The sequence below is a fragment of the Panicum virgatum genome, chromosome 7K (assembly GCF_016808335.1).
Source record: "Panicum virgatum strain AP13 chromosome 7K, P.virgatum_v5, whole genome shotgun sequence".
Lineage (NCBI taxonomy): Eukaryota > Viridiplantae > Streptophyta > Magnoliopsida > Poales > Poaceae > Panicum > Panicum virgatum.
This window is the reverse complement of record NC_053142.1, coordinates 28,722,659-28,738,333: the sequence shown is the minus strand read 5'-3', so window position 1 is coordinate 28,738,333 and position 15,675 is coordinate 28,722,659. Positions and strand designations below refer to the sequence as shown.

The 15,675-nt window shown below is 44.7% G+C and overlaps 2 protein-coding genes and 1 pseudogene across 2 annotated transcripts; all 3 read right to left on the bottom strand.

Annotated features, from left to right (window-relative positions):
• Positions 1-1,982: 1,982 nt before the first annotated feature.
• LOC120640765 (4-sulfomuconolactone hydrolase-like) lies at positions 1,983-7,870 on the bottom strand. Its single transcript, XM_039916683.1, has 10 exons — positions 7,562-7,870; positions 7,384-7,455; positions 4,017-4,096; positions 3,818-3,917; positions 3,681-3,734; positions 3,507-3,584; positions 3,030-3,127; positions 2,893-2,950; positions 2,521-2,642; positions 1,983-2,329 (listed from the first exon to the last, which is right to left on the bottom strand). The coding sequence occupies exons 1-10, from the start codon at positions 7,796-7,798 to the stop codon at positions 2,173-2,175; spliced, it is 1,056 nt and encodes a 351-aa protein (XP_039772617.1). The 5' UTR covers positions 7,799-7,870; the 3' UTR covers positions 1,983-2,172.
• A 1,123-nt stretch (positions 7,871-8,993) lies between these two features.
• Positions 8,994-12,978, bottom strand: LOC120640080 (annotated as a pseudogene).
• A 235-nt stretch (positions 12,979-13,213) lies between these two features.
• LOC120640763 (ABC transporter C family member 9-like) lies at positions 13,214-14,393 on the bottom strand. The gene has a single exon (XM_039916681.1). The coding sequence runs from the start codon at positions 14,357-14,359 to the stop codon at positions 13,286-13,288; it is 1,074 nt and encodes a 357-aa protein (XP_039772615.1). The 5' UTR covers positions 14,360-14,393; the 3' UTR covers positions 13,214-13,285.
• Positions 14,394-15,675: the final 1,282 nt, after the last annotated feature.

The window sequence follows — 15,675 nt, the reverse complement described above, 5'->3', positions numbered from 1 at the left end:
TCCAATCATAGACTAATTAGACTTAAAAGATTCATCTCGTGCTAATTAGTTAGACTGTGTAATTAGTTATTTTTTTCAACTGCATTTAATGCTCCATGCATGTATCCGAACATTCGATGTAACGGGTACTGTAGAAATTTTTTTGGGAACTAAATAGGGCCTAATAGAAGAAGTTTGAACGAAACTTCCATTCGTTGTCTGCTGTGTACAAAACGAATTATCGAGCTCGCGTATAGTGGTTAAAAAAAACAAAGGGAGCAACATTCTCTTCCTTGTGAGCTGAACCAGGGATATCCACTTGCCTTCCATGTATGAGCTACTGCATGCGGCTGATTTTTCTATTGCCCATGGTTCGACTTGTCTGCAAAGGTTTGTAAAAAGATTCCCATATGGTTCGACTGCTGCAGCTGCAGTGTATAAATCGAGTGTAAGGATGAAAGTGGATCGGATTTGTACGGATTAGAGTGATACTTCGCTTTGGATTTGGATGAATTCTGGAGCTGCCAAGGGTTGAGCGGGTCCCATGCTACTGGAGAAGGATGAATCGGTTTGAGCCAAAAGCAAATCTAAGGGCACCACCAGTGTGCATAAAAAAGGAACTGTGGAGAGGACAAGCCGAACCATCACCACTGTGGCAGCTGAATCATCATTGTCAGAATACAAATCGAACTTTGAGCAGGCATGGGTGGCCGTCGCCCCCCCCCCCCCTAGTACATATGGCCGTTGGACGAGCCGTCGCCACTGCTTGCCTCCATGGCTCCATCTATATACATACATCATGCAAATATTCAAACTCACACATAGCTACAATAGAGCACTCTTCCTCATCTAGTTTCACAAATCTGATGAATTCCTCAATCCCAAGCTCAGATTCTCAAAACACAAACACACAGCAGCGTGGTTTCCAACCCCATCAACCTATGATTTTTTCTCCACATCAATATGATCCCAGGTCCTTTCCACCTCCCTTCTACCCACAAAATTTTAATCTTTTGGAGTCCAACCAGGTTATCATCAGTTCCCTTCCTCAAGTTATCACCATGGCATTCCTTTCCACAGCAATTTCTATGGGGTGATATGGCTGCCAATCTATCATCACCACCAGGTTCATCATCTATGTTTGCAGCTGGTGCTTCAAGATGTCAGGACTCAGCTTCTCCAGTAACTTCTCCAATAGCTCAGCTTCTCCAGTAACTTCTCCAATAGCTCCTGCAGAAAATACAAACAAAGATCCAATCAGTGTTGAAGAATGGATTGATGCTTGTTCAGACGAGGAAAAGAAAGGTGATCATATGTTTTGGTCCGGAGAAGACAATCTACGGCTGATAAGTGGTCACGCAGCTAGGGCTACTGCATTTTAAATAGAGGCCTTGTAAATCTAGATGATAATCGATTCTGTGAGGAAACATTAACAACAAATCGTGGGTTGCTGCTGCCAGCGTTGCTATACTTCTTAGCATGTTACAAGTCCGAGTGGTCCAAGAAAAAAAAATCTTACCGAAAACCTTCATACTAATATTGATTGTTTACAGTGCACTTTGTACTGTGTTACATATACAAAGGCCTTGTTTAGTTCCCTTCAAAATTTCAAAACTTTACAAGATTCTTAATCACATCGAATCTTTTAACACATGCATGAAGTATTAAATGTAGCTAAACAAAATAACTAATTACACAATTTATCTATAATTTGCAAGACGAATCTTTTGAGCCTAATTAATCCATGGCAGGACAATAATTACCAAATACAAACGAAGTGTTACAGTGCTTTACACCCAAAACTTTATGCATCTAAACAAGGCCAAAGTAAAAAAAAACACCATTCTCAAGAAAAAAAGAGAGTGGAAACAATATTGAAAAAACAACGACACATATATCCGTAAGTGAAAAAATATGCATAAAACCTGTTGCATGATCAAGTCTTCTTCAAGAATTTTTTCTTGCCGAGAAAACAGGAGCCATAATAATGAGAAGAAAATAAATTAGGTTATTTTGGTGATAGAAATCAGAACTTTAGAAATGCTTTATCTCGTGTATTCATGTCAAACCAAAACAGTGTATACATTTGTACATTGGAAAATAGGACAAAGACTTCCCCTCGTGAAGAGTTAGCTGTCCCGGGATACATTATCCTACGAGCTGCACTGAGCTACACTGATCATGACAGCTCTCTCAAGGAGCAACCCATGCACCTTGGAATAGTTGGCTCACTGTTCTACCCAGGATCCATTCCAAATCCGATGGTGAAACAGATATCTTGCTCGCGGCATGAGAGACTGCCTCCTTTGCTCCTTTGTAGCCACATTCAGGAATAACAAAGGGAAAGTCACTGCAGACAAGTTCAGAGCATAAGTGATCATATGGTTTCTGTATTCTACAGCAGATCCCCAGCCACCCATGACCCACCCACCCACCCACCCACACCTACACACTTTAGTTAAGAGTATGTAATTGCTGCTGCTATCAGTTACCGTTAGAGTGTATATTCAATTAAAACTATCAGTGGATATGTGAATTCACCTTCCCCACATTATTCGATTGGCTCCATAGTTAGATATCACACGGGAAAGAAGCTGAGAAGTGTCCTCATATGGATACGCTTCTCTTGAGATGCGGAAAAGAGCACTGCATTTGACATAAACCTGTTGAAGTAATGCATCATGGCATTAGAGTAAGTATAGTGATACCGAAACAGAAGGAATTAACCGCACAACTTCTACGACTATCTGGCACTTTATTGAAATAGTGTTACCGCTCCCTGATCTCTGATAACAAAATCTGAGAGTGCTAATGTCAGCTGGTACTGAAAATGGCTCGTTTGCAATAGAAAAAATATTTTTCTCATGACCATATTGATCTGCAACAGACAAATAAACAGATTTTGAAAATTACCTTTGGGAATCTGGATAAGCTTAGAAATGAAGAGAATGCCTTCTCTTCTTCATTGTTCCTGCATTGAAATACAACATAAACTACTATAGGCTACAGCTTCATATGCAAACTAGGAACAAGCAAAACCACAAGTTTACGTTGGTGGCTTGCAGAAAGCCATATGATCAAGGATAACAGTAGTTTCGGGATAATCCCTACAGAGCTCCTCTATTTCCTGAATATATAGACCAATTCCCTGCATACACAAGAACATCAAAGAAAAAATATATCATTTTGAATTTGTAACAAATAGCATAATTAAGTCTATGTTACTTTACATTCAAGGAGCCTCATGCAATTTTATTTTGCAAAAAAGACGCAGACTGGGTTTTCATAAACTCATGTAACTTGTGTTAACAAGGCTATGAATTTGCATCTGTCTGGACTATTAGTTTCCTCAGTTCTTCTGGCTCTAGGTGCCACAACCTGACAATATACAATCTGCAAGTCTTTGTCCAAATGTGAGCCCTTCTTCTCTTTGCGATGTGAACTTATTGCTATATTATTCTTGCTGTCAGAATCCCAAAGTCAAATAGTAACTGCACATAAATGCAGAAGAGGAATGCATCTTTCACCTTCATTGTCATTATTCCAACTGGTGCTCCAAGTTCTCCAGCCTTAGCAAACAATGACCTTCCAACCTCATTAGTCATCTGTTTGTTTGAGACATTTTGTGTTTCAGGCTACTTTGATCATAAATCAGAACTAATAAGTACAGGGAAGTGATGTTCAGTTTGCCATTTGCAAACCTTTTGACCTGGTGGCCATAAGTTTGGGTTGAAACGGACAGCACGGTATTTTTCCTGGTGAGAACGAAGGAATTGTATATTAGAAAATACTAGATTGGATCATTCCTTTGTGTTCAAGAAAATTCCAAGAGGTGTACTTGTACAATCAGATGTTCGAGCTGTTTAATCCCACTTCCATCATCTGCAGGATTTGCGAGGCAGCAACCAATGAATTTAGATGGGTATTTCTTCAACACACTACAGGAAAAATGAAAATGAAATAAACCATGGTCTTACTGTTAACTAATAATTCAGGTGGTTTCCAGCTGGAATGGATGCATGCAAGACAATGCTTACCTAGTTACCAAGGAATGATCAAACATATGATTAATAGGTTGAACAATGAGAGCCCCATCCACTCCAGCTTCATCCATACACTAGATAGAGGGACATTTTCAAAACAGTTCATTAATCAGGACCATCATACGCATCAAGAATTGTGAGTCTCAACAAGTTCGCGTAAAGGACTAGTAATAATGGGTTAGTGGGAGTGTGGGACCAAATAAATAATATAAAATGCAGGCCCAAAACTTCAATTTTCAATAGCAAGTTTGGATCATTTGATCCAACTCATATAACAACGGGATAGAGTAGGAAGCACTGCTAGGAGGACTGCAATTAGGTCGGTAGGTCACTCCACCACGTGTTCAGAAACAAAGACTAAACAAAGAATCCACTTGCTGATAATTTATTTTCCATACATGCTAAAAAAATAGCCCAAGCTGTCCGTTTCCTTCAATTTCGACAAAGATTCTTGTGCCAATTCTTTAGGATTTTGTCACACCCGGTTTTAAAAAGAAAACCGAATGCATAGCTATATGTATGCCAGGATCAAGTTTCATACATATAGAGACATCATAAGTGAATAATCAGTAACAGTATCACATAAAAGAGTAAATAAAATAATTAAAAGACTATCAGAGTTATACAGCTTATTCTGGAAACGGAGGCTTCAAACTTCACAGGCAATCGACTGGGGGTTGCGTACGCCTAGAACTCAGCAACATCTTCAAAATCTTTATACACCTTCTCCTTCTGAGCAGCAGTAAGTAAGGGTGAGTACACTTATGGTTGGTACTCAGCAAGGCCACAAGAAATAACCAGAATGTGATTTAAATCCATCTTTAAGTTTATTAATCATGTGAGGGTCCAAGCCGCTCTTGACCGTGAGCACGGCTAACCGGTTAGTTTTAACTCTGCAGAGGTTGTACACTTTCACCACAATTCGCGTAAAAGTTCCGAAGAACTTTGAACCCAACCACGCAATGTGCTAGCTAGGCACAGTATCACACTTCCGAGGTGTGATTGCATAGGGACGCTACGAGGCCTTTACAAAGATTCCCTAACCTATGACAATCCGCTAAGGTTTCAAGTCAAAGCGGTCATAACACTGTCCTAATGAGGTGGTACCTTGCCAAAGGACCATTAAACAATACCAATTGCCCCAGGAGGACCGAGCTATACCCCGTCGATGCATCCCCTCTTGCCCTTTCGGTAAGATTGTCACAAGCTAGAGTCTCTAATTAATCAGCCAAGACCAGAGCCATATAGTATTGTGGTTGTACTGTTTTCTTGGGTGGTTCTCCATGTTCCAATTAAATCAAGTACTCTTGCATATAAGTATAGATAGAAAGATGGTTAGGGTCACTTGCCTTTCTCCAACGAAAGCTACTCTTACTGCTCTTTAGCTCTTGCTCGCATGGAAAACTTGATCTTCAATCTTCGAACAGCGATCCTTCTACTCGGAACAAACTTCGGGCAAACATACAAAGCAAACAAGAAGATACATCTAAGAACAATACACCAAAACAAAAAGGCTTAAAAAGAGCATACTAAAGGATAAGGCTCGCTGCTATGGTTACGAGAGCGCAAGAAACACGGAAAACGGAGCTAAAACAGCGATTTTATGGGATAAACGGTGAGTCAGGAATTTATTAGTCACGATTAACCAAAGGGTTAAGGACTAACAGAAAAGATTTGTAAGACACAGAAAACTGTGCTCACAGAGGATAACAAGGTCATAAAGCTAACGCACACGTTGCAAGGATCACGTGAGCGCAAGAATCGGTGAAAACGGAGTTGAAATGTGAAAGATATGGCTAAAACAGTGCACCAGGGACTTGTTTGTGAGAGTTTTGAACTTCCAGGGACTAACTCTAAAGAAACCAGGGGTCTAAACATAATTAAACCTTATATGCAGGGGTTAGATTGCAAAAACACGACTCACGGATGGCGGGTTGGATTTTAGAAAAACTCAGGGTTTAAAACGTAAAATGAAGGACCTACACGTAATTATTTTTGAACGCTGATAGACTGCGGGTTGATTTCCATAAAACGGAGGGACTTATTTGCAAAAGATCCACTGTTGACCGGTATTGGTTGGGTTGACCTCGGGTCAGATCCGATCTGGATCGTCGGATTCAGATCCGACGGCTCTGAGCGGATCGGGCGGTGCGGCGGCACCGCTGGCGACGGCTGGCGGTGGCGCACGGCGGTGAGCGGCGGCGGGGTCGCCGGCGGAGACCAAAAACGGCTGTCGGGGCACGGTTTTCGAGTGCGGGTTGGCCTGGGAGAAAGCGGGGACGACGAAGAACGCGTGTAAAGGCTCGGGAGGCTGGGTTGGAAGCCGGACAGTGGCATGTGGCGGCGGATAAAAGAACGGCGGCGACAGCGAGCAACACCACGCGAGGGAGAGCGAGATAGAGGAAAAAGAAAGGGGCGTGGTGCTTCTCACCATGCGGAGCAGCTCCGGAGACGCGCGGGTGTCGAGAAGAGACGGTGGAGCAGCGGGATTGGCGGCGGCACCGAGCTCGAACGGAGCTCCAATGGCGGCCGCGGCGCAAGCTAGGGTTTGGGTGAGAGGCGGCGACTTCGGTTCAGGGTCAAGGAGGGAGGGGGTCAGTGCGGTGCTTTTTATAGGGCAGGGCGCGGCGCCTTGGCGTGCGGGCCAAGGCCGGCAGGCGCGGCGCGGTCTCGGGGCGCGGCCGGACTCGGGAGAGTCCCGGTCCGTCCCGAGCTCGGGGACGATCCCGACAGGTGGGGCCCGCCTGTCGGCCGGTGCGGGAGAGGGGGTGCCGACTGGGCCGGGCTGGGGAATGTCTTGGGCCGGCGCGGGAGGGGGTTTGGGCCGCGGGAGAAGAAAAAGAAAGAGAGAGGGAGGTGGGCTGGGCTGAAATCGAGAAAGAGAGAAAAGAGTTGGTTTTCCATTTTTGAAAAGATTCAAACACATTCAATTTAAATTCAAACTCATACGAATTCAAATTTAAATTGAACAACAAGCAATAAAACAATGTAAAGGTGGCATGAATGCAACACAAAAGAACAACCTTGTTTAATTTGGAAAACAACCAACATATATTTTATTTTACAATAAATTCCCTGTAAAGAAAGTAAGTGTTGACAAAATTTTAAAATTATGAGAAAAACATTGATTTATTTTTAATTTTAATCGCATCCTGAAATTCAAAAATTTCAGGGTGTGACAGATTTCACATGGACACAATCCGCAGCAGGTGTTTCCCCATCAATCTATCACTAGTACGGGCGCAAATAAGAACTCATCCCCCAACCGTCAGAGACTCTGAACGAAACAGGCTACAAGGATCAAGGTCACCGCAAGGGCAGATGAGATGCGCCCATTCCTGAAATTCTCGGACTCACTCACCTCGAGCAAGAAGTCGGCGTCGCCCCGGAGCGCGGCCTCCTGGCCGGGGAAGTACGGGTACCCCTCCTTGGCCTGCGGGGACAGAGTCGCAGGTCACAACCACCGCAGAAGGAAGGATTAACGCACCAAGACCCCCGTCAGGAAGCCGAAACTTCGAGCGCGTGGCCTCCTCGCTCACCTGCTGCGGCGAGGCCCAGACGTGGAGGTGGGAGTCGAGGACCTTGCAGGGGGGAGAGGCCGACGCCGAGCCGTCGCTCGGCGAGGAAGCGGCCATGGCGGCGGCAATGGTGGTGGAGAGGAGCAGCCGCCTCCTTGTCGCTGGGGTCGGGAAGGAGAGGAGGGCGCGGGAGGCGGCGGTGGCGAGGGGGGACAGGAACCGGCACGGGGCAGCCGCTGGTGATGACCAGGTAGCCATCGTCAGACGACGAGCGGGTGGCTGCTGCCGCTGCCACCGCACCTCGCGGCGGCGCGCGAGAGCGGAGCACACCGGAGTTCACGGGCCGACAAGTCTCAGGGCCCAGAAGACCTGTTAAGAAATGGGCCGGTTAGGGGTGGACCAAATTGAAAAACTCGCAGTTCGAGCTATTTCGGCCTATGAGCTAATGAGCCTGTAAAACTCAAGCAACACTCCGGCGGCACCAATCGCGCGCGCGCTCCTCCTTCCGGCTCCCCAACCCTACTCCGGCGATGACATCGACGGCCCACCTGGCCACCTCCCCGCGCGCTCCTCCTCCTTGTCCCGTAGGCGGAGGGATACCCCGTCGAGGAGGCAACGGTCTCGAGCGCGCCGGCGTCATCGGCGAGCTCGTGGAGGTGCCCGCTGTGGAGCTTCTGTATACGAGGTCTTTGCCGGCGGGCGGCGGCTCGTCGGCCAGTGGGGAAGGCCAGTGGGGAAGGTGAGCTTGTTGGCCTTTTGTTTGGTGGGCAGAGTGGCAGCTCAGGGTCTCGTGCAAGCTTGGAGAGTGGAGCGGACTTGATCTTCCCGCGGCGGCTGCGGTCATCACCGGCGAGTTATGCTCCAAGGTCGTCGAGGCTTGGGGCGTGTCCCCGACCGATGGATATTAGGCGTTGCCTTCATCTCGTCTACGGCGAGTGTCTTTTGCGGTTCCTCTCAAAGCCAGGCGGCGATGGAGCTCCTTTCGACCTGGGGGTGGTGGCTACGGCGTCGGGTGGTCGCCGGCGGCGGTGGTTGTCGGCTCCTTCCGGCTTCGGTGCGTGGAGGTCCTAGGGACTTGTTTGTAATTTCTTTATTTGTCAGGGTCCTCCGTGCAAATTTGGTGGTACTGCTGTCATCTGTATCCTACATCACTGTATTTGTACGGTCCTTTGTACTGTTTCCTTAACTTAATACAGGTACGGTTTGATTGATAAAAAAAAACGGTCTCGAGCTCGCTGCCCACTGCACCGCACCTGCTCGATGGAATGCCTGACAGGGCGCGTTGCGTGTAAGGCCCCTGATCACATACTACAGCCCAAAATTTACTTACTGCTCTCAGTAGCCCATTCTCGTGCACACATTTGACTCGGAATAGCCGCAGATGTTTATCGTTTATTTTTCTTATACAGAGCGCACGCTCCCATCAGCAACGGAATCAGTCTGAAGCTAGGAGCTAGTGCTATGCCGCTCACTGTGATTGATAATGAAGTTCAGTCCCTGGTCCCATGCCATGCCCGTTGCCCCCGTTGCAGTTGTTTGCTCCACGGGCGTGGCGGTGGGACCGCATCGAGTACTCCTTGACAAGCCTGGAGAATTCAGAGTTCTCGTTCTTCAGCAATGTCGACCGCGTGTCGTATTCCACGATCCTTCCTGCTCATCACAAAATAGTATGGATTTTCATATCACTGCGGCTAGGTCCTCCAGTAACATGCAGCGGACTGGTGTTTGTTCATTGAAGCTGGGCCTTACCTTCACTGAAGACAAGGATGAGGTCGCTGTCAACAACCGTGTGAATTCTGTGCGCTACTGTCAACACTGTGCAGTCCCCAAACTCTTGGCGGATGGTTTGTTGGATAATTGCATCAGTGGAGGAGTCGACTGAAGCAGTTGCCTCGTCGAGTACAAGGATGTTGCTTCTCTTTAGCAGAACCCTACCAAGGCAGCTGCCTCTGGCCCACACTCCAGTTTTCCCCATTCTCCACAACTGCAGGGGTTATCCCATTTGATTATAGTCTTGTCGAAAATATCCTTACCTACAGGCTATGGTAACTACTACCTGCCCATGAACAACTTTTTTGCATTTAGCCACCGGACCTGAAAGAGTGCATTACCTGTTGAATCCAGCTTCTTTGGGCTTTGCCGAACTATATCGCTAAGCTGGCATTTGTCCAATACCTAATCAAAATAAGGAAACCAATTTTCTAATCAGGTGTTAGAAGCAGTAGAATCTTCTCCACTCCCTCCAGTAATTATTTTTTACTGGAACTTTCCCTTTTTCTATTCGTTTTTATGTCATTTAGATTATGAATTTTGATCAAGTTGCTTATGAGTTACAAGAAAATTCTTAGGAATCATTTAGTGTTACTAATACTACCCCTAAACTCTGGAGTATGTACATTTTTTGTTGTTGGAGTATGTACATTAGATGCACCTATACTATACACCAATTGCATCCGTTCCCCCATTCTGGCTTCAGCCCCTTCAAAATTTTGGTGGCAATACGGAACATGCATTGTGAGGTAATATGTTAATGTATGATGACGTAGCCCCTCACATGATAAATAAGGTTTTCTTTATCTTTATCATGACGGTATCTTTAGTTGATTAAGTTACCTCCCACACACGTTGATCAGAGTACTCATTTAGTTGATCAAGATTCCCTCTTACAGTTCCCTCAAACATTGTTGGATCTTGTGGAATGATGCTAAGTCTGCCCCGTAAATCATGAAGCCCTATTTTGCAGATGTCAACATTGTCGATTCCGATTGTGCCTTCCCGTGGTTCAACGATCCGGAAAAGTGCTTGGATAAAAGTTGACTTTCCACTACCGGTACGTCCTACAATCCCCACCTTCTTCCTTGCTGGAATTGTACATGATATGTTTCTCAAAATAGATGGGAGATGCTCTGCATATCGGACCTGTAAAAGGAAAAAGTGATATTAGGTATCTCCATCTGAGCAAAGGCATATATTGAGATGAAATACATAATACAGGTTTCATTATCTAGAAAATAAGAAGTAAGAGCTACATGATTATTTGTATTTGGCTTCTACTTCTTTGTCCTGATTTTTAATGTTCTCCCTGCTTGACCATTTGGTATTCTTTTTTTTTCTCATATAAAAATGTAATTAAATTGTTTTGCAACAGAAACAATGATGGGCCGGCTCTTTATTTTGCTCTTATTATTTTTTTGTGATATTCTTATTCTTCTCTTTGGTAAAGTGTAGCATAATTTTTATTAACTGAGTGCTTTAACTAGATAAATTTTTTCTGACAGCTTGGTTTGTGCACATGGTTATTCAACCTTAATGCATAAGTTAAATTGCTTTGGCTAACTCAATATATTCTAGATTTGATTGGTGAAGTAACATTATGGTTGCAACCATGTTAGGCCATAACTCATGATTCTTTTTCACATACCTCCAAGCATCTTATATTGATAGCTCCATCTTGCAGCCAGCTATTTGGTGGGCGGCAGTAGTCAACTACTAGAGGAGCCTCACTAGGTATCCTCGAGTACTGCAGTATTCTTTCTACTGATATCATTTTGTTCTCTATTCTGCTAATGTTCCAAATCATAGACGTCAACTGACTGTTGAGGTTCAATGCATAAGTCACTGCAAGTCCAGCAATGCCTGCATTTATAATTATATTAGTTTGAAAATCACTAAACATAGGACATATTGAGTATTCTGTAATCACCAAGAGTTATGGATATACATCTTACTTGGGTTCAATAAACCATGAGGAAGGCTGACTAGCAGAATCAAACAAACCGCAAAGACAAGAGTGGATAGCATGGTTAGCCTGAGAGAGAGCCACTCCATGGAACCGAAGTTATGGAACCATGGTCTGGAGTGATTGTCCAAAAGACTAAGGTTTGCTTTTCTGAAACGATCTTTTTGTCCATATGCTCTAATACTCGGCGCTCCGGAAAGTGACTCCGCAAAATAGTGTAGGATTGGAGACCTTTGGATTTTGTACAAACGAGCCAGCTCTCTTGCTGCCGGTATTTGGTAGCGCTGCATATTGTACAAAGTATATGGATTCATAAAACTGCTATTTAAGCTTCCTCTAATTTTTTTTATTGCAATAGTAAATGTATGCATAATTGTAAAGATAAAACTAAATTGTAAGCAAGATCTGAAATTCTTGTTTAAGAGTTCATACTTGATAAATGACACAGACCACCATCACTGGAATGAAGATGGCAAAAACTGGCCATGCAACCTGTGACATAACACCAATGGTCCCCAGGATTTGTATGACTGAAAGCATGGACCAACTAAACTTGCTTGCTATGCCCAGATCTAGAACGCTTTGATCGTTGGAGGCCTGTTACATGAAAAGCCCACATTAGTTTAGTAGTTTAGTATTGTGTAGGCATGTGATGCAGTATGAATTTTTCATAAAACTAACCCTGTTCAAAATTCTCCCAGTAGGTGTGGAGTCAAAGAAGGACATTGGGGCACGCAGGATGCACCGGGTCATGTTCTTGAACAGTTTTTCTGATGTTAGCAGACTGATTAGTGATGTGAGCATGGAGCGGGCGAAGATACATAATGCACTTCCATTGATAGTGCTATATACACGGAGAAAAGGAGGCCTAATCCGACTGTGGGGTTGGTTGCAGATGATGGAGGGGATGCCCATGCCATCCAATAGTTGCTTGCTACCTGAAATATTTGGAATAATAACTGTGCAGCAATTGTTATTGGAACTAAAGCACCACCATGAACTGTCCTCAGGTACACCCAGTAAACTTTCTTGCCAATGCCTCCCTTTTCTCTCTCCTCATCTTGTGTTAACCTCCCCTTCTCATTGGTTTCGTGTGAGACATCGCGTGCTGGCTCTTGTTCTGTTATGCCTTGAAGCTGATCATCTGCTCCATTTTCTGCATCGAGTTCATCTTCTCTATATGCTGATTTCTGGTTATCAGAGGATATTCTGCTGGAGCTCTCAGCACTTACGACAGATTCTAGAGCCTGGCTATGGGCTCCGACTATAACGTCGAATCCTATATTCCTTTCAAGGAGTTCATCAAATTTCCCTTTCTGCACAATCTTTCCACCCTGCATCACCTGTGCTTGTATCCACATGCATGATCAGTTACTTGGCATCTTTACCTTTGGTCTTTGGACATAATTAGTATTTTTATGCTTCTGAGAACTTCTGTTACGGAGGATATGAATGCAGGTGCCCCCCAAAACACAAGTGTTGTCAGAGCTGACAACCTCACAGATCTCCATAGCCACTTGTACTCCTCACTTCGTAAAGCCTCTATCTTTTGAAGGTACTGCATATCCCATGCTTGAAGTTTTAGTATTTTTATGCTTCTGAGAACTTCTGTTGTTGCCTTCATTCTCTCATTTTTAGCAGTCATGATCTTGGCTTGCAACTTTTTCTGCATTCTGGTTAGTGGAATGTTGCAGGCCATTACTGCCAGTGTCGCTGCTAAACCAGCCCAGGCCCCAGCCCCTACATTTTGATAGAGAACATAGACAGCTAGAAAGAGTTGAATGGGTAGCATCCATATGTAGTTTGTGTACCATAAAAAATCAGATATCCGTTGTATGTCTACATCCATGTAGTTTATGATCTCTCCGCTGTTGTGCTTCTGCCTCGAACATAAGGATAACTGGAGTCCCTTTTGATAGACGTGGGATATCAATGCAGCTCGAAGCCGCATCCCGAGCTGTTGAGCTCCAAACCACCACTGACTCTGTGCTATTGTTTCCACAACTTTAGCACTTAGAAGAGCTAAAGCTAGAAGGTAACCTCTTTTGTGTCCATACTCCATATTGCCTGTCTCCTGCAAGGAACTTCAAGTCGTTAATCAGTGACGGTCCAACATAGGATGCACTGGCACTTAACACAGCAAGCCCTGCATTGATCATTGCTTTCCGTCTAACAAATAGGAACATTGCTGTATAGATTGATGAAGTACTTAAACCATGCCTGTGTTCAACATCATCTATGATCTTTTTAAATGAATCAGAGAGGAACTCGGCAGAATCTTTCCCATCAAGATCTGGCACATCATTCTTATCTAGAGGTTTCCTGTATCCAGTAGCAATGATAGGATTCATCCAGGTGAATGTGATAAGTTGTACAATACCTGCCCTTCCATACGGACACGGTCTTTCAGCTTCTGTTTGCTGTCCTATAGATGAATTCAGAAGTGGCTCTGTTATGCTGCTGCTATCTATGAAGGTGATCCTGATCCCTGTTGTTCCTCTGGCTGATGCTGCAAACAGACAAGCGCAAACACCAAGATTGAATAGATTGGTCCATTCTTCATATCCTATGTGTTCATGATCTGATAAAATTGACCTGAGATCCAATACCACCATGGTAATTGATTGTAGAAAGTAAAATATCCACCATGATCGAATTATCAATGGTAGTTTTGTACATTTTGTTTCCTGAAAACTGAATACTGCTATCGACAATATCATGCAGGATAGAACCTGAAAGCCTTCACTTAGCACACAAGATGGATACACGCAATTACATAGTCTTCCATTGAACTGGAATAAGAATACACGCAGAATATGAACTGCTAACATAAGCAGGCAGCATAATTTGCATGCTTGATATGATACACCCAGCTTTATGACTGTATTCTTTTGGTCCTGATATGAATGCTCATTTCTTTCAGGAGCTGCACTCTTCAATCTCTGTATGCACCATCTTTTTTTATTGAACAGGAATTGACTGGATATACTTATGATGAATACCAGTTGCATCAATGCAAAAGCGCCCATCCAGAAGCAAGGTGAATATAGCTCTGGGCATTGTCGCAAATATTGCAACATAGTGGAATCTGCATTATTGCATTGCAAAATTTGTTTGTCAAAAACAAAAAAAAGGCAGAATAAATTTACTAAATTTCATTTTTCTTTTTCTAATCTTAATAAATTTGAGGATTGAAATTTTGACATGCTGTTGGTCCAAAGATTTTCAAACTGATCTTATTTTCTTGTAGCAAATTGAACTTGCAGACAATTTCAAGAAGAAAAAGGAGATTTTATTTTTACTAGTTAGTTCTTAATTAGGTTTATTTCATCAGCTGCTGGTTGGACATATACTTAGAACTTCTTGGCATTGCTCTGATCATGAAATGGCTGTTCAGATATATGTCCAAAAAACGCTATTAGCGGAGATATATTTATTTTTACTAGTTAGTTCTTAGTTAGGTTTATTTCATCAGCTGCTGGTTGGAGATATATTTAGTGTTGGCCCAATAATCTGATTTCTCTCAACCCATTAAGCCCAAAGGGCAATTTTACATATATAGACCCTCAAAACAGCATATTCTATGGAATATGCTACTAATACAGACTCTTAACACCTAAGCAGCCACATGAGGCTAGAAAAACCTCCGTGTGATCCCATCGATGGTCGAGATCAACCCGGGGGGCTATACCTAGCCCTATCTAGTAGTATAGATAAATACATGGACGCACTATCGTGAGACTTATCTAACAATCTCCCCCTAAGTCTCACATAGTGGTCCGAGTTACGCGGTGGTCGTTGTAGGCGTTGGTGGAGAACCCGCCGAAGCTGGTGAAGAGCTCGGCGGCGTAGATGGCGACTCGGATGCTAGAGTAGGCCGGCTCGGTGGCTAGAACAGAGCCGCCGCCTCCTCCTCAGCCTGCGCGATGTGGGCCTGGCCGCACCTCGGCTAGGGGCACTTCCTAGCCCGGTGGCCAGTCCTGCCACAGTTGAAGCACTTGTTGTCCTGTGTGTCGTCCTCCTCGTCGGCGTCGGCGTCGGCGTCCTTGGTGCCTCCGCATGCTCCGCCCTCGGCGCCTCCTCGCGTCTTGGACGACTTGCGCGGCTTGCGCTTGCGGTCGCCGGTCGAGGAAGAAGACTCCCCCTTCTTCCGCTCCTTCTGGCGGGCGAGCCACTCCTCCTCGGTGAGATGGAGCTGCCCCCCGATGGTGACCTCCCCGCCAGAAAGAGGCTCATCGCGGTTGTCGACCGCCTTGAGCCACCCCGTCACCTCCTCGATCGTGTACTTCTTGGGGACGATGCGCAGTAGCTTCTCAACGGCTTTCTCCTCGTTGATGCTGTCGTCACCGTACCTCGCCAGCTGCGTCATCAGGCTCGAGAGACGGAGGGCGAAGTC

Excerpts from the sequence above, each read along its gene's own strand:
- LOC120640763 (XM_039916681.1), bottom strand. The coding sequence starts at position 14,359 with ATGTTGCAATATTTGCGACAATGCCCAGAGCTATATTCACCTTGCTTC.
- LOC120640765 (XM_039916683.1), bottom strand. The coding sequence starts at position 7,798 with ATGGCTACCTGGTCATCACCAGCGGCTGCCCCGTGCCGGTTCCTGTCC. Across the intron at positions 3,128-3,506 it reads TTGGAATAATGACAATGAAG|GGAATTGGTCTATATATTCA; the intron begins GTGAAAGATGCA and ends TTGTGTATGCAG. Across the intron at positions 2,951-3,029 it reads GCTTTCTGCAAGCCACCAAC|GAACAATGAAGAAGAGAAGG; the intron begins GTAAACTTGTGG and ends ATTTCAATGCAG.